At 36.8% G+C, this 20,651-nt stretch overlaps 1 protein-coding gene across 1 annotated transcript in view; it reads left to right on the top strand.

Annotated features, from left to right (window-relative positions):
• The window catches only part of LOC110392981 (macrophage mannose receptor 1-like), a 28,332-nt gene continuing 7,681 nt past the window's right edge, over window positions 1-20,651 (top strand). Inside the window, 22 exon segments of the mRNA XM_021385368.1 lie at window positions 1-151; window positions 1,198-1,260; window positions 1,263-1,595; window positions 2,469-2,642; window positions 4,011-4,169; window positions 5,030-5,143; window positions 5,818-5,907; window positions 6,705-6,887; window positions 7,683-7,840; window positions 8,499-8,612; window positions 8,936-9,051; window positions 9,374-9,522; window positions 10,554-10,753; window positions 11,053-11,180; window positions 12,208-12,289; window positions 13,428-13,572; window positions 14,748-14,783; window positions 14,904-15,080; window positions 17,260-17,396; window positions 18,398-18,512; window positions 19,106-19,302; window positions 20,490-20,580. Of these exon segments, the coding sequence (XP_021241043.1) occupies window positions 91-151; window positions 1,198-1,260; window positions 1,263-1,595; window positions 2,469-2,642; window positions 4,011-4,169; window positions 5,030-5,143; window positions 5,818-5,907; window positions 6,705-6,887; window positions 7,683-7,840; window positions 8,499-8,612; window positions 8,936-9,051; window positions 9,374-9,522; window positions 10,554-10,753; window positions 11,053-11,180; window positions 12,208-12,289; window positions 13,428-13,572; window positions 14,748-14,783; window positions 14,904-15,080; window positions 17,260-17,396; window positions 18,398-18,512; window positions 19,106-19,302; window positions 20,490-20,580 (3,022 nt within the window). The 5' untranslated portion in view covers window positions 1-90.

Below are 20,651 nucleotides of genomic sequence, written 5' to 3'. Positions count from 1 at the left end.
ATCGCTGTCCTCACTTCAGCAGGGCTTCATTATCAGCAACACTCATTGTACAGCTTTTGGTGGAAGGAAGAAAAGAAAGCAGCACTGGGAATGAGGCTCTCTGGATCCTTATTTGTTCTTCCTCTCATTCACAGTGCTTTGCCGCTGGCAGGTAAGTGCCTTCCTCTTGTCTCCTGTAACATTGTGTGTGAAAGACTTACTTGGGGAATTCATTAGCACTAGTAACACAAATGAAGTAGAATCTACGTGAAATAGTTGGATTACCTTTGGGAAGTTATTGTAGACTTGCACTGACAATATAACTTCCATCTCTTTTGTTGCACTTCTGTCACAGGTGTTAAACAGAGAAAGTTTGGAGAACCAGATATCTCCTGAGTAAAATTGTTTGTAATGGATTGACTCACAGTTCCTGTTTGAATCGTACGTGGTATCACTGCAGGGGCTGAACTATATTGTATTGTGTATTATAAATTGAATTGATTTAGTTTTTTGCAAGCTTTTTCAATGAATTTACTTTTTTTAATACCTATTTTTAGTATATGTGATACTCAGTGATCAAAAGATGTATTGTGGACCCAAACAGGTTATGAATCCCACAACTCTAGAGTGCTGCTTTCTCATACTATGTTTGATTTCCCAATGTCATTCCTAGTTTTACATTGCCATGGCTCACAGTAGACTGCAGGTCTTGTAGGTCAGCAAAGCCCTTGAACCTTCAGTGAGGCCTGGAGTTGTTCACCCACATTTATAGGAAAAAGGAGAAAAAAAATATGAATTATGGAGGGAAAATAAATGGCTCAGAAAAGATGGCTGTGATACCTGTAAGCTCTGGCAGCATGAGAAAAGTTTGTGGAGGTCAGAGATCTGCAAGGCTGTGTACGTGAGGACACATGGAAACCGGGTAATGGTAACAGAAGTCTGTGTAAGGGGATTCTCATGACTAATATAACTAAATCCAACCAGATATGCTTAGCTGTTCTGATGCTGCTCGTTGCCACTAATCCACAATATAGTGGCATACAGTAAAGAAATGCTGTTATCTACCTTTTTAATAAATAAAATTGATGTTGCATTGGGCTCCATTCAAAAACATTTTTATTTGATATGAAAGCAATAACTCCTACTTTGTGTGAACAGGAAGCAGAATATGTCGCTTACATGGATTATACCTATGCTTTCCACTGTTTTGTTTTACAGACACTGAAATATTTTTAATATATCATAAAGTCAGCAAACTCTGTCTTCAGGCTTCTATTGCACAGTCAGAACTGCCACTTGCCATCAAGACAATGAATCACAAAAATTTATGTGGATTACTGATCATCAGCTCATAAGTGTGAGACTGAACCTATGCTTGGGTGTTCCACTGAAGGAAGATGAGGTTGCGATCACCCTGTTCCCATGTAACCAAACAAGTGAGCTCCAGTGGTGGGAATGTAGAAATGAAAGCCTTCTTGCAATCCAAGGCGAAGACTTGTTTTTCAGTCCTGGAAAGGAAGAACATGATAATGTTGTACTAAAGAAGAGGCTGAGTCCAAAGAATAATTGGAAGATCTATGGGGCCATGGACGTTTTATGTTCCCAGAGATACGAAGGTACAGAAAATTGGCTCTTTCATCGATTGCACTAATTTCTTTGTGAGCATTAGAACGTTTCGGATCTTTAGCTCTGAATATTCTGATTCCTTCAGTAACAGTCAGAGTTTCAGAAAATCACTGTACTGAGAGAGTTAAACTTGAATTTAATTTCATATCTTTATCAAAGTATTATGTATGTTTTATATAATATATATATCACGTACTATACACACTGTAATATTACAGTAGTATTATAGTATTATAATATTGTTGTATATTATGGCTCATAATTAGCTTTGCAGAGTCATAGAACAGCTTAGATTGGAAGGAATCTTAAAGCCTACTCAGTTCCCCATATCAGGCTGCCCAGGGCCCCATCCAACCTGGCCTTGAACACTCCAGGGATGGTGTATTCACAGCTTCTCTGAGCAGCCTGTGCCCGTGCCTCATCACCCTCTGAGTAAAGAATTTCTTCCTAACATCTGACCTATATCTTCCCTCTATTAGTTTAAAGCCATTCTCCCTTGTTGTATCACTATCAGACTGTGTAAAAACTTGGTCTCCCTCCTGCTCATAAACTCTCTTTTAAGTACTGAATGGCTGCAGTGAGGTCTCCCCAGAGCCTTCTTTCCTCCATGCTGAACAAGCTCAGCTCTCTCAACCTTTTTTCATAGGAAAGATGCGCCAGCCCTCTAAGCATCATCGTGGCCCTCCTCTGGGCCTGTTCCAACAGCTCTGATTACTCTGAATCACTTACCCACATATAGTGCTATAGTTATGGGAAAGCTAATATGGAAGTAACTTTGAGATGCAATTTAGTAATTAACATAGACGAAATTTTTGACAGTTTACATTATTTTCTATGCTACCGTTATCCTTTTGTCTTCTCAGAGATCTTTACATTGCTAGGAAATGCTTTTGGGGCACCTTGTGTGTTTCCTTTCATGTACAAGAAGCAGTGGTGTGCTGGGTGCATGACCGCTGGCCGCTCAGATGGCTGGCTCTGGTGTGCAACGACTGCAGACTACGACACAGATCAGTGATATGGATTTTGCCCATTAAAAGGTAAGTTATCTGTTCCCTTGCAGTTCTCTTTAGCTAACAGCAAACCAGTGATAGCAGAATATCAATAATATCTTTATAATGATGTGCAGTTTACATAAATAAATTATATTGTATTGCCACATCCTACAGCACTCTACATAAGGAAATAACACAGTGTTGCATAAAGATTTGGAGAAAACTGACTGAAGAGTAATATAGCATGCAGTTCCCACTCATTGTGGTGTTGCTGAGCAGCAGGATGATTTTGAGTTCGTCCTTGTTTCCCAGACAGAATACATTCTGTGATCATTGTACAGCCCTTCTCTGTGGACCCCCATTGTGATGGATGTGGGCATAAAAATAAGCGTTTTAGGAAGCATAATGATTAAGCTAACATGTTTTTCATCTGCATACATATATATATATATATTTGCTTAAGTGGAAAGTGTTCTCTCATTGATCCTAATAAGCCCTCTTCAGATTGTCTGGAAAGCAGTCTTTTCATCCACCCCTGGCATTTCTTTAAAAGTGAAATTTTTCTGAAAATTGACTTCCATTTCTGTGGTCACTTCTCTCTCCATCTCCCTTTCTGGTTGTATGATTGACAGGTAAGCCTTTGCAATTCTCCTGATCTTCTTAACTCTCCCCTGCCTTTTTCCCCATTGCTTTGCAGTCAAATATGCTGTTGAGGTCACTACAAGGATATCTACAACATTAAGCCTAAATGGCATGTGACATAGGGTCAATGAATACTTTTCAAAGCCTTTGAAAGTCAGTTCTCAATTCTTATTTTTTTATGCAGCTTTACACTGGCTTTGGGGAATAATCAAATATCTAATCCAATTTTGAATTGCATTTTAATAAGCATGAATAGATCCTCACCACATCAAAGAGGCAAAGATAATCTGAAGAGGAACACCGGGCGGCTCAGTACCATGGCAGTACCCCAGCTCTCAGACTGTGCGGCCAGCACCACCAGAGGCTTTTAGCAGAGGAGGATTTACCTAAGAATTGTCTGATGCTAAATTCAATTCTGCAGCTGTATCTCAGAGACCTCAGTAGAAACTGCTGCCAAGAAGGAGAAGAAGCTAGATATCTTTTTATAGAGTTCAGCTGAGATTTCTGCCACAGCACTCCTTGTAATATACTTTTGTATGCAATCACTTCTCTAGTAGTAATTCCTGGATTATGTATCTTTGTGCAAGAGTGGGGAATATCTTTCAGTGCTGCCTGTTGGGGCCTTACCTTCATTTTTCCTTACCCTGCTCCTAAAATTTTCAGTGCTCTTGGAGGAACAGAGCCAACAGTTAATCAGAGTTATGCATAAGGAGAACCTGCAACTCATTTTAATGTGAGTGAGTTACCCCATTATAATTATTTTCTCCACAGACATAGATACCACTTGGACTACAGATCTGTTAAGAAATGTCCACTACCAAATAAACTCTGAATCTGCTCTCACATGGCACCAAGCAAGGAAGAGCTGTCAGCAACAAAATGCAGAATTATTGAGTATCACAGACATTCATGAACAAACATACCTTAAAGGTAAGGAAGTAAAGCAAACCCTGATCTACTTACTTATACTCTGGATCTTTTCAATCTATCATTACAGCTATGGATTACCTGCTATGGTCCCAGGAGCCTGAATGTCCAAAAATAAGTAAACAAAATCTTTTAGAATTTGCAAGTTCATATCAAACTCACTGAAAAGTTTAAATGAAATTCGAAGTATTTCAGCATGCTGCAAGTATAGGAGTTTGACTTTCTATTTAGAAATGTCATATTCTTTTAAAAATTGGTTTTCTTTCTTTTTTAAGAAAAATTTCATTTTTAGTAAAAAGTGATATTAAAAAATTGAAAATAAGAGAAAAATACATATACTTATGCCAAAAGAAAGATATGTTTTGTGTCAAAAGCAGTTTGGCACCTGTTTTGTTTTGTTTTTCCATTAATTTAGCATTTAGAAAAATATCAGTTATTCACTCATCCCAAATTGTGTCTCTGCCTACTGTAGTATATCTGAGGACCGAGATGGAAGAAAGTATCTCTTGTGTTAATGATGAATTTAACATGTAAGATTTTTAGCTTTAGTATTTAGTCTTACATTATACTGATATATTCCACTTGAATATCTCCAATATTGTAAAGATTTAGGCTGTTCTACAAAAAGCACTGATTCTGAATTTACTCTGAGATCTCATTTTACAATAGGAGATACAAAGAGTAAGAGGGTGTTTCGTTGTTGATTGCATTTTCTTTTGATCAAAACTTTAGTATTTCAATTTATCACAGTATCTAAAGATATTTGTAATTAGATATTTAAGAACTTCATGTCTTCCTAGAGAAGTTATTAGTGGCTTTTGCTAATTAAAACGTGATTTATAAATCTTCTTTTGGTTATTTAGAGTTAACAGAAAGTACAGATTCTGCACTGTGGATTGGCCTCAATAGACTGGACTTGAAGAGTGGCTGGGAGTGGATTGGAAACACTCCGTTCCAGTATTTAAACTGGGCTCCAGGTACCTGTGGCTTTGCTCAAATTCTGTATTTCTGAAGACAATACATACTTCAAATTCATATTTAAAACATATTCTCAGATTACTTGGGCATGAGAAAAAAATAGAATGTCAGCATTAAGCCTCCCAAACAACATGTATTTTAGCCTTTCTTGTGTTAGCTTTAGAAAAGTTTTTTCTTGTCTATGGTTTTCATTTTCTATAGCAATATAAATCAGAAACTTCTATGTATTGCAAAAATATTTTACACCTAAAAACAATACTATATCTCTCATAAATATTTGGTTTTCCATTTCTGGTCTCTAGCAACAAAAATAATATTAAAAGTCAAAAGATTGAGCGAGTAACGCGTTTACATACATTAAGCTATATTACAAATATGCTGTATTACATGGATGCATTCCCACTAGCAGAGACCTGTCTCAGTTCAAGAAACATTTAAATGTTGTATGAAGGGACATGGTTTAATGGGGAAATACTGTGGACTGGGTGATCTTGGGGGTCTTTTCCAGTCTTGGTCATTTTATGATTCAGTTCTTGATGAATCTGGCAAAGATGTAATCTTTGAGGCTGTCACTTCAGCCAGAAGTGATTTCTCCTGTTTGCCTTTGAGCTTAGAATTCTATTTGTCTTCAGAAATGTTCCCCCCCCTTTTTTTTTTTGTATCTTTCCCAAAGGAAGCCCCTCTCCAGAATCCGGAAAACTCTGTGTGGTTTTGAATCCTGAAACAAAAGCTAAAAAAAGAAACTTTACCTTGATACCCTCAGGTATGTGATCTATGTTGATAATTAAAAATACGAGCTGTCGTCTGAATTACTTGGTGTTCTCTTTGGTAACAACGAGCAGGAGGATTTTATTAGAAATAAGATATTTTTAACCATTACTGTCACTTTCATTTTTTTCTTATTCATGATTTTACAGCCATTGCACCCTTTCTAGGATGGTTTCTAAGTCCCACCACACAGAGAATGAAACAGCCAGGTCTCTTTGAATACACGAAGTACTGAGCATGAAAAACAAGAACAACAAAAAAAAAGTTATTTCTCAGAAAAGTTAGTAAATACAATTAAAGGAAGAAAAATTGACACATAGCAAAGATAAGAGATAATTTAAGAAAATATTTCCCTGCTGGTGTTCTCCTGTGTATATGTCTAGTTTGAAGTTTGTCTAGTTGATTTTTATCTACAGATACACTTAATCTTTCAAAAAAATCAGAAGTATTCTGTTAAGTACAGATGATTTCTGATTTTTCTTAGCCGATACACAGATTCTAAGAAATACAGAGGGTGTTAACATTTATACAGTGATGTGATTTTTACAGGCATTTGACCATTATAAAAACTGTAGATTTTGTGCTAAATAATATATGTATTAAAAAGCTTTCATTTCCTAGTTAAAACAGCAAGCTTTGAATCATATTTATATTTAATGTTTTCTAGCTGAGAGAATCCCCAAAGAAATTTCCTAGGTTAGAGCTTTTGAACATGATGAATGAAGTTATTTTCATCCTCCTGTCCTTCGCATAGCATTTGAACTCTCCTAAAATACTGATATTTATTTCTAGGTGACATTGGGCCTATTACTTGCCCAGATAGATGGTTATCATATGTCGATCACTGTTACAAGATCTTCAGGGAAACTAAAGGATGGCAAGAAGCTTTGACCTCCTGTCAGAATGAAGGGAGTCACCTGGCCAGCATCCAACACCTTGAGGAGCACAGCTTTATAGTGTCTGGGCTTGGGTACAGTGAGTGTTTCCAGTTTTTTTTTTTTTTCCTTTTTCTTTTTTACCCTTGTCTGTGTGCAAGGAGTTACCAGCTACCTGAACTGAGAAGTAGAAATTGTATTAACATTTAATATCGCAGCCAAAGACATGCAAAAAGCCAAAGGTCCAGTAGTGATAGATTGGTGCAGTACATTCTGTTTCAAAAATATCCAACCATCCTCACAGTCAGCACTTACAGGAACACATTTTTGCTTTCTTTTACTTTTTGGTTCTAGTATCATCCCCCAGTTTAGTGACTATTGAAGAAATTGTGAATATCCTTCCAGATCTTTCCTTTCTCATTTTTTTAAATGCTGCCTGAATTTACCTTTCATTTTCAATAGCTATTCTTTCATTAAGAATGCCTAAAACCATAGGATCGTGCACTGATTTAGGTCAGAATGTACCCTGGAAGTCATCCAGTTCAGCCCCAGCTCCCACCGCCAGCCTCAAAGTCAGGACTGGTTAGACAAGAATTTTTAGGTGGTCCTGTGGAGGTTTAAGGTGGAGACAGGAGTCAGACTCGATGATCCTTGTGGGTTGCTTCCAACTTGGGATATTCTGTGATTCTATGATTTCATTACAACCTAATTTTGAACATGTCCTGTAATTATTGTAATCTGTGTGTGAAACATCTAACATATAAAGCAATCATAGAACAAACTAAATAATCAGCTTTATAAATCAAGGGATTACATGTTCTAGAGCTTGAGGTAGCTGGGAAAAGGATGCAACTAGAAAAGAGGTCTTTTCTAGTTCTGTGTTTCTCTGTTCTAGAGCCAACAGACAAGCTCTGGATTGGGCTGAATGATCATAAGGTTCAAATGTTTTTTGAATGGAGTGATGGTACACCAGTGACATACAGTAAATGGCATCTGGGAGAGCCATCCAGCACCAGCAACAGGCCAGAAGATTGCGTGATGATCAAGGGCCAGGTAACATTATTCAGCATGCATTTGATTTTAATATCAAAACAAAATTATTAACTGAAGAATAATCTGGCCTGCTAGTTCAACAACTGGCTAGGGCCAGAAAAAGGGATGTGAGGACAAAAATTGAGACTTAAATATGACCATTTAAAAAAACAAATAAATAAATGAAATTATTGGTGCACTACTGATAACATTTTATCTTCAAGTTCATCTCAAAGTCACCACTGAAATTGCTGGGGCTGTAAAGCAGGTCTTTCAATGTTATTTGGATACATTCTCACACTGCTTTTCTTCTGGTGGCAATGAGAGCACAAGGATCCCTGCAGCCGCATTTGTGCCTGCTCATTTGCCCATCCCTGTATGGAACTACTGCCTGTGCTGGGCCCTGCAAAACAGGTTGGAGACCAGCTCCAGCTGAAAAGTGGCCAGGAAATCTCTCACCTTCACTGCCACTCATCACTACCAGCTGTAGCAGTACTACCATAGAGCGCTCTACCATTTCACCAAGTGTGAGCAGATTTAGTTTTGTTATCAACTTAGAGAACTGTGTATCAAAGTACACGTCTGTTTCAAAATTGAAGGAGAAATAAAAATCTATTCAATTTCTTTAGATTATTCATGTTAATCTCGTTGTTATTTATTTATTTTTCCTGCCTCACAGGATGGCTATTTTGCGGACTCTGACTGTGTGAAGAAAGCTGGTTATATTTGTAAAAGAAAACCTATATCACAAATAGCTGGAGAAAAGGAAAGTACTGATGTAGGTTGCAAAAAAGTAAGTGTATAGGACTGGAACATTAATTTCTCAGATAAAAAAGGACCTTGTCTGAGAAAAATCTAAAATTACTTGAATTATTATTTATTTACAGAATTCATTTTGTTATTTATTATGGAGTTTCTCTCTCTTAAGCTATTTACATACATTAAGCTATTTACAGAAACCATTTAGAAGGAATATGTAATTTCAGTGTAAATGTTGCTAATTCATAGTATTTATGATTATTGTCCTTCATTTATTTTGAAATTGTATAGCTCATTTTATACATGACACCACAATTATTTAAAAACTCATATGGAGATCCTGTAATTGTTTTACAGGGATGGAGAAGATATGGGACTTACTGTTATTTTATTGGACATGTACCAGCAACATTTTCTGAAGCAAACAGCGCTTGTGAAGGAGAAAAAGGTTACCTAACCACAGTTGAAAGCAGGTATGATAATGAATTTTCTTTGTCTTTTGAAAAGGTAAAGGTTGTATGTACTCATGGAAGTATATTTCAATTGTCACACAAGCTCTAACAGTAAATTATCCAAGTTAGAGATGAGGTTTGTAGTTGGAAAAAAGTCAACTTTTTGTTGATTTATATAGCATCAGTATCCTTTCCTACAGTCCTCTCAATTTGCTGAAACAAGGAAAAGAAGAAAAAGATTAATCATCAGATGTCTAATCTAATTAGATAAATGAGATACGTTGAAATTAGATAAACTTGGATAAATGCTTTTTTTTTCACTTGTGTTACTGTGACCTTATAGGTATGAACAAGCCTATTTGACTAGCCTTGTTGGGCTGAGGCCTGAGAAATATTTCTGGCTTGGTCTCTCTGACATGGAGGACCAAGGAACTTTCAGGTGGAGCAGTGGTGAAGATGTCTCCTTCACGCGCTGGGATGCAGCAATGCCTGGTAGGTGCTGTGACTGTGGATCGTGGAGCCCATAGTCCCTATTCAGATTTTTTATTGGCAACATCTTCTGAATGTTATCGTTTAGCCTTCCAATATATTTTACAGGAACAGGCAGTTCCCTGAACCTTGTCTTAATTTCAAAGAGACAATTTGAATTACAGTTTTATACTAGGGTGTCTGATATACTTACTCATAAGTTTAACTTTGTCTCATCTTCACAAAGACTATCATAATTAGAATCTTGAAAATTGCCTCTTTTTGGTAAACAGGTTACAAACAATTTCTGAGACTATTCTGCACTCAACTCTGGAGAAAAGAGTTTGAAACAAAGCAACTGTAATAAGGAATTTAAGTTAGAACTACAAAATGACAGAATCAAAACTGATTGTGCCATATTTTTTCACTTGTGATGTTAAGAAGACTACATTCACATGATAATACTGAAACTGCACAAAAGAGCAGAAAGCAAGGTTTTGAAATGCTATGAGGGAATCTGCTCTCCTCAAGATAGAATACAACCTTCCAAGTGATAATTTGTCAAAAATTTTTCTCAAATCTTTTGGTGAGGTTATAAAACCTTAAATAAAGTGTAAACAGCACAGAGCAATAAAACTTCTATAAACGCAACAAGAGAAAACGTCTTGCAAGGTACTCTGCAGTGCCAGCAGATGAACCTTCGTCATGTCTCTTTGAGGCTTAAGTAAGAAAGAATGAGATCCTCATTACAAGCACAGGTTTTCCCAGTGAAAAATAAAAATTTTCTACCCGTAGAATTCAGTATGAAGAACATTCAAAATAGAAAGGAAAACAAGGAGAATCTTCAAGTTGATTATGACCTCCTCAGATGGAAATCTCCTCTTGAGCTCTGTGGAAAACACCTAGAATATTTCTCCTCTGTTCAGGTTCTTCTATTCAAGTGCTATTGTATGGCAAGAATGGAATGGGCACTTCTCAGAGTTTTTAAGAAAGATTCAAGCAATTTAGAGTGTATTCTGAAACAGCCAACATGGTTTTTTTTATTTCTCATAAAGGAAGTAAACCAGAATGTGTTGCCATGAGAACTGGAACTGCAGCTGGACTATGGGATGTTCTTGACTGTGAGTCTAAGCAAAAATATATCTGCAAACAATGGGCAGTCGGTGCAACAGCCCTACCTATTCCAGTGACTGCTCCAGAACCCACATGTCCTAAAGGCTGGATATCAAATGACGATTCTAGTTCCTGCTATAAAGTAAGTGCTTAAGTAGTTAAAAGAAATGCTTTTAAATGCTTTGTTTGTACCGCCTCTGTGGTAAATAATTAGACAACTCTCATGGAAAAAATTTATAAGCAGCATAATCCATGCTATTTCTCCTATAGGATATTACTTGGCTTTTACAAAACTTAATTTATATTTGATCAAGAGCATATTTCTTCATTTTATATTTTGTGTATTACATATATGTGTATTGCATTACATTATAGGTATACATGTATATCCTTATTTTATATTTTACACGTAGAATATGTTTTAAACCAATTTCTTCATAGTACTTTTGCAGATCAGATATTAAAAAGAAATCATGGATTGAAGCTCGAGATTTTTGTAGACAAATTGGAGGGGATCTGGCCACCATTAACAATGAGGAGGAGAAAAAAATGATTTCAAGAGCAAACAGGTGAGTATCTGTGCATTTTTATCTCATCAGACTTTAAAGGTGCTTAAAATGAACTATTATAAATACTCAGATAATTTCTGAAACAGAGATTCCTGAAAGTCCAAAAACACTGTGATAACTGAAATTTTATCTACTTATGAGTTTTAACTTTTTAATTAAAAAAAAAAACAACAAACAAAAAAAACCCCAGAGACTATTTTTTTATGGCTAATGGATATCATTTAGGAATACATGAAATTATAGGAGGTGGTATTGTTAGCAGGGTAGAAAATATTACCAATACATTTACTTTTGACACCTTGACATAGTCAAAGCTGAGACCATCTTCAGGAGCAACAGCCTCTTTAAATCAGCGAAGCCCTTTCCTTTCCTAAGAAAACAGAGTACAGAGGAAATACAAGATCACCTCTATCAATAATTTTGATAAATCAACCACTGACACTAAGCAAATGTAGAATGAGTGTTCATATGGCAGTTAGCAGTAATACAATATCAGCTATTCTTACAGCTCCTTTGCTATGGTATTGATGATTAGTTCGGATTTGATATTCTTGAAGGTCTTTGCTAATCTAAATGATTCTACAATTCTATTATCTTGCTTTGTTCAAGAAGCATCCCTTGTCTAAAGCATGTAACAATTACTAACATGTTTTTAAAAGCTTCAGTTACATTTAAGTTAATACAACAGTCTTTGCATAGGTCACAAATGCAGAGCTAGTGCACTGCCAATTACATCTGTTGCACCAGCACATTCAAACTGTGAATCCCAGTGAGTATAATAACCATTTGTAAACTGCAAAGAATTTGTATCAAAGAGGCTGGTAAGGCAGGTAATAGGGAGATAAATATTAGATATCTCTATGGAGAACATGTGCAAAAATATAGCCTTCACCAAAGCTAATAAGATAATTAATACTACTTCACTGCACTTTGGAAAATGCTTTAGAAAGTTTAATGATGTGTTCCTGGATGTTGTTTGCATTAGTGTTTACAAACTGTTCTGTCTTGTAATTTGTGTTTGAGTCAGTCACTGTAGTTCTGAAAGAACTTGGCTTGGTATATTTTCCTTGAATCCAGATGAAGGATTTGCCTGGAGTGATGGCTCTCCAGTAAGTATTTTAATTTTTCATCAGATTTGTTTGGTTAAGATGTCTTGGGGTTTGTACATGTGCTTTTTGGGTTTTTACTGCTCTCGTCTTCAAAGAGAACATTAATCCTGCAAACATTTATATGGCTGTTAACCTTTATTACCATCAGTAAAACCACAGAAACACATTTGAACACATGGAAATAATCTGCATCTCACTATGGTCTGCAGCTTTCTGGACAGCATTCCAATATATTTTCTTTTCCAAAAATGAAGTATGAACACATAACATCACAAAATAAAACCTGATCATACCAGACCTTGTATCTTTTCTCTGACCAGAAATATCTCAAGAGCTAAGCATGCTACTGATGTATTTCCCAGAATTCTCCTGCATCCGCCAGTAAGCAGTGGGTCAGGGTCTTTCAGAAACAGAGCTGAGATCTGTATTCCTACATGATGTTCCTACAGAGTTCCACTTTTTATTATCTCCATATGCTCTTCTACTCTATTTCCTATTTTTTGATCCATGCTAGAACCTCTCATCTTGTAATGCTTTAGTTTCCTTAAAAGTTTTTGGAAAGAGATCTTGCCAAGAACTTTTTCAAAATCCCAAGTAGCTTATATCAAAAAGCTCTTCCTTCCAGTTTGGATGACAGTTCCTTCAGAGAGAACTCCACCAGGTTTGTAGGATGTGACTTCCCTCCCAGAAGCCATGATCCTGTCTTCATAACCTCAGAGAGGGGAAGCGGTGAGATTTGAATTGAAGGATGTTATGGTCACTGCTACCAGATGGCTCTCGGACAATATAATTTTGAACCAGGTCGCAATCAATGAAGTGAAAACTACGTTGCCTATGCAGGATCAGCGAGAGTGGGTTGGGGTGAAGTCCTCAGCTGGATGAAGCTCATTAGAAGCAGTCCACTTACCCATTTTTATTCTGACTGTGTCTAGGGCTTGAGATATGAACAAGAAGAGAAGTCCTCCATGGCAAGACAGCCTGATCTCCCAGTTACTGACATTGCCCCACTGTAAAAATTCTTACACCTATTTCTTTTCCTATATTTGTACTCTTCTTAGTAAGAGAGAGAATCTTTCTTTCTTTTTGCCAGTGAATAGTACATTTGCTGAAACAGATTAAAAGATTATTCCTTTTATAGGTTAGGTACACAGACTGGAGTGATCATCCAAGAAGTTCAGGAGGACACATGTACTGTGGTGTAATCAATGGTAGATCTTCTTCTAAGCAATGGCTTCCTTCGCTCTGTGAAGAACAGCATGACTGGATTTGTCAAATTAAAAAAGGTAAATTTATTCTTCTCTTTAATCAGGAAGTTTAAATAACTTTTTAAATATTTGCTTTCTAATCTAATTTTCTGGATAAAGAAACAAAATTTTGAAAACAATACTTTTTCCAAATGCATGCCCAGAAAACTAAGTAATGTAATACAGGCCAGGATTTTTCAATGACAGATGATAAGAATAAATGAATCAATTTATTCATGTAAATAATGGTGTATAAATAATAGTGTTTCATAGATTGCAAACATTTTGTATAATAACTTTTTGTTTGTGTGCTTTTGATTTAGAAAGTAAGGAGTTGTGCATTCCTTACAACACTGATTGTGTATAAAGCTGAAACCAAATCTAAAAAATGCCTGGTGTACAAATGTATTTCTTTCTTGATATCTGACAGGATTTACGGCTAATTACAGGTCACTGAAAGAGATAACAGGGGATGATTTTTCTAAGGGAAAGAGCTCTATTAGAAAACATTTCTGCTGGAACCACTTAGTAAAAGAAAAGTGTTCAGGATCACAGCTGGTATGTTTGGCACTCGTCACTGAGGCTAATCATATCTATAGCAATATAGTTAAGGAAAATTGATAAAACAGGTCCAGAAAGTGCTGCTCCAAATTCTCCTCTACAATTATGCAGGAAGTATCAGCTTTTGGAAAAGCAATTGTTCAAAGCAGTGGCATTTATTTTTCCATCTGAGTCAGAAGCAACTTACTCTTAGTATATACAGTTGCATTTCCTTTTGCCCATGAATATTTGGGACTGAGAGTATTTGATAAAGTAAATCTAGTTGTAATTTTCTCCCTATTTATGAGAAGACCCCTCTGGAAAATTATATCTATTGGGCATCAGTAAAGGCAATATCAAACCAAAGCTTAAAATGTTTCAGATAAATCTACTGTGGTTCGCAGCCTGGGAGGCTATTTTAATTAATGTGGTTCTCAACAGGTACACAATCCAGCTATGAATTTGCTGGAATTAAGTACGGCTTATGATATAAAATTATAAGATCATGCATTTTTCATAATGTGTAGCTGAAATTTGTAGCTAAGCCTGCTTCTTTTCTAGTCAGTGGCAAAGCAGAGCAGAAATCTGCTTTAGTTCTTGCTTGATTCCTTGCAGTCACTCACAAAAATCATGCCACAGGAACATATGATACCTTCTGTTCTGTTGTTTTGCAGGAGTGATGCCAAAACCTGTACTAACTGACACATATGGTAGGTTTTTGCATACATTTCTTCATTTTTTTCATTGTTTTTGATCAAAATTAATACTCTCAAATGAATTTTTTATGTCCTACAAATGAAGAATGTAAGGCTATCTTACTTGTATTCCAGAGTATAAAACCACTGTGGATGGATGGGTCATATACAAAGATAAGCTATACTACATCAGCAAAGAACAAGTCTCCATGGAAGAAGCCCAAGAGTTTTGCAGGATGAATTCTGCTGACCTGGCTGTTATTAGTACTAATAGTGAGAGGAGGTTCCTACAGAGAGCTCTGATTAAAAAATGTAAGAACCAATAAAGAGTAGAAATAATTTTGACAACCTGCCTGCAAACCTTGAATTACCTTAGAAATAGAGCTAATAGTATTTTCACCAATTAAATGTAACTGAGATCGATGAAATTCCCAACAAAATGCTCTTTTTTGTCCTCTGCAATTTGGTTTCTCCTACTTGGCATGTGCATTTCTACTTGTTTTACATCAAATAATTTTTTTGAAATTATCATGGAATTATAGAATGGCTTAGGTTGGAAAGCATCTTAAAGATCATTTTGTCCCTACCCCCTCCCATGGGCAGGGCTGCTGTGCATAGATCAGGCTGCACAGGGCCCCATCCTACCTGGCCTTGAACACTCCAGGGTTGGGGTATTCACAGCTTCTCTGGGCAGCCTGTGCCAGTGCCTCACTGCTCTCTGAGTAGTGAATTTCTTCCTAATATCTAAGCTATATCTTCCCTCTGTTAGTTTAAAGTCATCTGCTGTTGTCCTATCACTACTAGACCATGTAAAAAGTTGATTCCTCCTCCTGCTTATAAGCTCTGTTCAAGTACTGTGAAAGGCTACAAGAAGGTCTTCTTGGAGACTTCTACAAGCCAAGCAAGCCCAGCTTCCTCAACATCTCTTCACAGGAGAGGTATTCCAGCCCTCTGAGTATCTTTGTGGCCTCCTCTGAATCCACACCAATATCCTTCTTGTACTGTGGGTCTGAGGCCTGGATGCAGTACTCCAGATGGGGCCTCACAAGGGCAGAGTTGGAGGGGAATGATCACCTCCCTTTCCGTGCTGACCATCCTTCTGTTGATGCAGCCCAGGATACTTAGCTTTCCAGACTGCACATACACAGTGCTGGCTTATGTCCAGCTTTTGGTTCACTAGAACCCCAAAGTCTTTTAAATAGTTTCTTTCTGTTTTAGGATAAAGACAGGACAGAGTCAGAACAATACTTCATTGGTTTAAAAATAAGTCTGGATAAAAAATTTAGGTAAGTTAAGACCATCCCAGCATCTGTTAATATGCAGAAGCAAACTATTTTATGTAGCCAGAGGTATTAAATGTGGTGTTTTTCAAGGACAAGGTAACAAGGTTAAACTATTAGATTTCACTCTTCTCAGTTTGGATTATAATTGATGCTGACAAACTTCTGCTGTTAGAGGCCATACAATCTTACTGCTGTTTTCTGCAATTCCTTATGAGGCCCAAGCCAACAAGATCCAATAACTGGCATAAGCTCCAGTCATAGAAGAGCCTATGTATTCAGTATGGGGTGACTTTAGTCCCATGAGTAATTTAATGCGGGTACCTCTCTGGGTTTATAAGATTGGCATTGCACACTACAGGGCTCTGCATTACTTCTCCGAGTAAAAACCTGATAGATGAGTGGAGCCTATCTACACTCCTATGACCTTAAAGTATTTATGAGTTTGCTACAGAAGAAAAGGAGTTTAAGGTATAAGCCAATAAGAAGATAGATGTCAAATATTTTATAACATATTTGAACACTACATTGTGCTCTCAGATTGATATGCAATGTTCTATCTCATCCATTTTGCATGTTTTCTTTTCAAATTTGCTTGATGTTGCATTACCTCTGCTCCCTGCGAAGTAATAATGCCATGGCTTGAACAAATCATAAACAGGTATAGGCAATGTGGAGAGCCTGGAAGAGGAGCAGCAAGGTCAAGCAGTTCAAATTAAGCACAAGGGGCTACAGCTGTGCTATGAGAGCTTCAACTGGCTCATTCAAAGCTGCCATGGTTACTTTGCTCTCAGATAAAACTGCAGACTGAAATATAAAGGCAGTAAACTGTGTTCTGATTAAAAAAAAAAAAAAGTTCATCAGATGTTTTTATTTTTTCTCATCCTCTGTGTCCTGTAATTCTTCTACTTCAACAGCTTAATGGGAGTGGGGAAAGCAGAATGAAGTTAATTGGTAACCAGGGCATTTGCTCTTTTTTTCCTGTCCTTTGTTCTTTTTGCGATTGCTAAGCTAGGAGCCCACAAACTAATGGTGCTGAGCACTAAAGCCTATAAACTTTTGTAAGCAATATTTAAGTTCATAAATGTAGCGTGAGGTTCTTCTACTCACTTTGATGGTCTGAAAAGTAGAGATTACCCTCTTATTCAAAATAGGAAGAGATTGTTGCAAATGCTATTACATCTTAACTTGTTTATTCAATCTATTTTTAGGCTTGTGGAATGATGTCAACTGTGGTACCACCAATAAATTTGTGTGTGAAAGGCATAATAGTTCAAGTAATTCAGCATTTGCTTCTCTGTTGCCTCCTGGAGGATGTCCAGAAAGTTGGCTTCTCTTCAACAACAAGGTATGTCAACAAGTATCTTAAGTGAATTATATATGGCAGTAGGACTGAAAAAAAGAACTGTAATCACAAAAGGATGCTTTTGTTATTATGAAATAAAGGAGTACTTATCCAGTCAGCATATGCTGACTGTATACCAGGACTTCTCTGGAGGTAACTATAGACATTTAACTTTGCACACAGTATATTGTTACTGCGTAATAATACTTCTGTTTCTCTCCTGTGTTATGTATTTATGTTAGGAACTGAAATTTGTAATGATTGGGCTTGGAAAAAAAGCCCTTCAGGTGGAATGATTTAGAAAATAGTCATTTGAGCAAATCTGCTGGCTTGTGTAAGAGTTCCCAAAGCTTTCAGTTCAGAAATATGATGCCAAACTAAAATTGTTTTGAGCATGATTTTACACACAGTCTTAGTCTGGAAATCTTTATTGCTGTAACAAAAGTATTTGTACAAATTGGAATTGAAACTCCATTTGCCAAGGGCTGTTTTGTTTGATGTACGTGCTCCGCACTGTAGCTGCATCCTGAGAACGTTAGGTTAAGATGTCAATCAAATAGTATTTCATACAATTTGGCACAGTGAGGAGTCATCATCAGAGTCATTGGAAGGAGGACAAGGAGCAGTGGTGATCACTTTCTGCAACTGTATTACCCAAAGCCACTGAACTTAAATGATCTTTCTCTCACTGCAGGGAGCAGGCAGAAGAAAATGAATATCAGGATTATGTACTTCACATTATTATGTGTAATTCAGATGATACTCAATTTCCAGATTACACCTTGTGCAAAGAAAGAGGCCAAATACCTACTTTACTGGACATACGTGCTTAAAGATATTGCACATCATTGATTTATCACTCTTGAAATCTGTCAATTATTCTAGCCCCAATTTCTTTTTTTCTGGAGAACTGTGCGTCCTATTAGTTAATTGATAGTATCCATAATCAACAGTTTCTGTCTTTGCTGGTTTGAATGAATTGCTTGCAATTTTTTTTCCCCCAGTGTTTCAAAATATTTGCCTCCAATACAACAAGAAAGCTGGCGTAGCATGATGCACGAGAAGTTTGTATCAATCTGGGAGGAAACCTGGCTTCCCTACCAAATGAGCAAGTGCAAGGTATATATATGGGCTCTCCTGAAAAACGTTACCTCTCAAAGAAAAATATCAATCTCCTACTAAGGAATACGCTATACTCTTGAATACGTATTACAAAATCATCTGCTGAGAATGGCTTATTTACCAGGTCAGTTTATATTTGGTTTTAATTCTAAAGTGTGAAATACTTGCTAAATCATGCTATATATAAGAAATAGCATGTGTGTTCCTAGTTCTTTCAGTTGGTTTTTGCGAAGCTTTCAGTCTGTTTTGAGTGAGGTTGTCCGAATTCCTCAGACTAATAAACAACTATTTTTTCTCTCACTGTCAGTACTATTTTTCTGGATTGCTACATATGCATACAGTGTAGGGAAAAGGACATTTTCTAACTTGCTCCAGAATTTTCTCTTTGTCTGTTTCTCCCAACCTTAATGCTTGTTTAACATGTGCTCTAGAGATGATTTTCTAAGCACTTAGTTAACAGCAGATGTGCTCTGTTCTGGGAAATGTTATCCTTCTAATACAGCCCCTGTTCACGGCTTGTCCACATTTCTTCCTGCTTCGGGCAAGTCGTTATGAACTTTCCTTAATAAGAAGTCTTTGCTTCCCTATAGCTTTTGTCTACTATCATTTAAAGGATGCTACAACCAATGTTTGTGTTGGGATGAATGATATCAACAGAGAGTCCACATTTCTTTGGGCAGACGGGAGCCCCATTTCCTATACCAACTGGGTTGAAGGTGCACCAGAGACAAAACAAACCTACTTCAAGTATTATCAGTTTGAATTGCTGGAAGACAACACTGTGGAGGTATAGAAAATTTAATTAGCTTAGGCAGCCAGATGATTTTCCTAAAAGGAAAGTTTCAGCAGCAATAACCAAATGTTGAAACAGGTCCTTTAGCAAGCAGAAGGGAGCTTAGCAAAGTACCTGATAGCTATTCAAAATGTACAGAAAACATTTGACAGAGGTTCTGAAGAAGGGCATAAGTACTGAGCTATCACAAAATAACAATTAAAAAAAGTAAAACCAAACAAAAAACCAAATATATACCTTACATCAATTCTACTAGAAACTGCATTACCACTAGCATTAAAGTTGCAACACAAAATAAAGAACAGTTACAACAAACCAAAATTAAGGTTGTTGTCACGGAATTAATTTGTCCATGTATGTTTCCCACTCCTGGTTAATGTGTTTTCATGATTTCAAGAGTTTCTGATGGTATGAAAGGATATCTTCAATTAAAGGGCAGTTGTTCTGTTGAAGTTAAATCTCTTTTCCAAAGGAGTTTCTGCAGAAATAGTAGGCAGCTGGTTGTCACTGGAGACTCTCAATATCTGCCATCAGTCAGCTTGTTTATGATTAAAACTTATTTAATTCAGCATAGCAAAGAAACTGAGATGAAATGCTGAAAGATGGTTAAGGCCAATCCTGAAACCAGGGGAGCCATCTTGAGGAAATCTTGAAGCAACTGAAAATAAGGAAGTAAAGGGAAATTTTTGTTGCTCCCAAGGACATCTGGTAGTGATATCTTGATAATGACTATGAACAACTGGTAGAGGGTACATGCTTTCTGCAAGATAGTCTACTTCAGTTATGATAAATCCAGAGCAGTGCTTTTAATAATAGTTCTTATATGTTTTTTTTCACACATCTACTTTCAGAAGTAGATCTACATAATTGTAAATCAGAATTGAGAAGACTGTAATAACTGCTGTCATCACAGGATTCTTAATAAAACCGGTGGAATTATTTTTATAGACCTTTCTTTTAGACTTTGATTGGCATCTGTGAGAGTCTGGTTCAAACGGATCACTAATAAATATCAGGACAGGCCATTCGTCAGGAATCTTGTCAGACTGATCCAATGACATAGGTGCTCAAAAAGCTCTTCTCCTCTCCATCACCAGGTTTTCACTAGGAGCAGAGGATCTTCACCTCAGCATATCCTGTTTGCCTTTTCTAATGACTGTGTACATTGTCCTCTTTTTCAGACAGATTGTGTTTTCATGACAAAATTAGATGGCAAATGGAAAGAAGATAGCTGTGACAACGAGAGAGGCTACATATGCCAAATGAATTCACGTGAGTTCTGCTTAACTCAGTCTCCTAAATAGACTTAAGTATCTCAGTTAGATAAGAACAATATAAAATGC

The sequence above is a fragment of the Numida meleagris genome, chromosome 2 (assembly GCF_002078875.1).
Source record: "Numida meleagris isolate 19003 breed g44 Domestic line chromosome 2, NumMel1.0, whole genome shotgun sequence".
In the NCBI taxonomy this organism is placed as follows: Eukaryota; Metazoa; Chordata; class Aves; order Galliformes; family Numididae; genus Numida; species Numida meleagris.
Note: the sequence above shows the minus strand (reverse complement) of the source record. Positions and strands in the feature narration are given on the sequence as shown.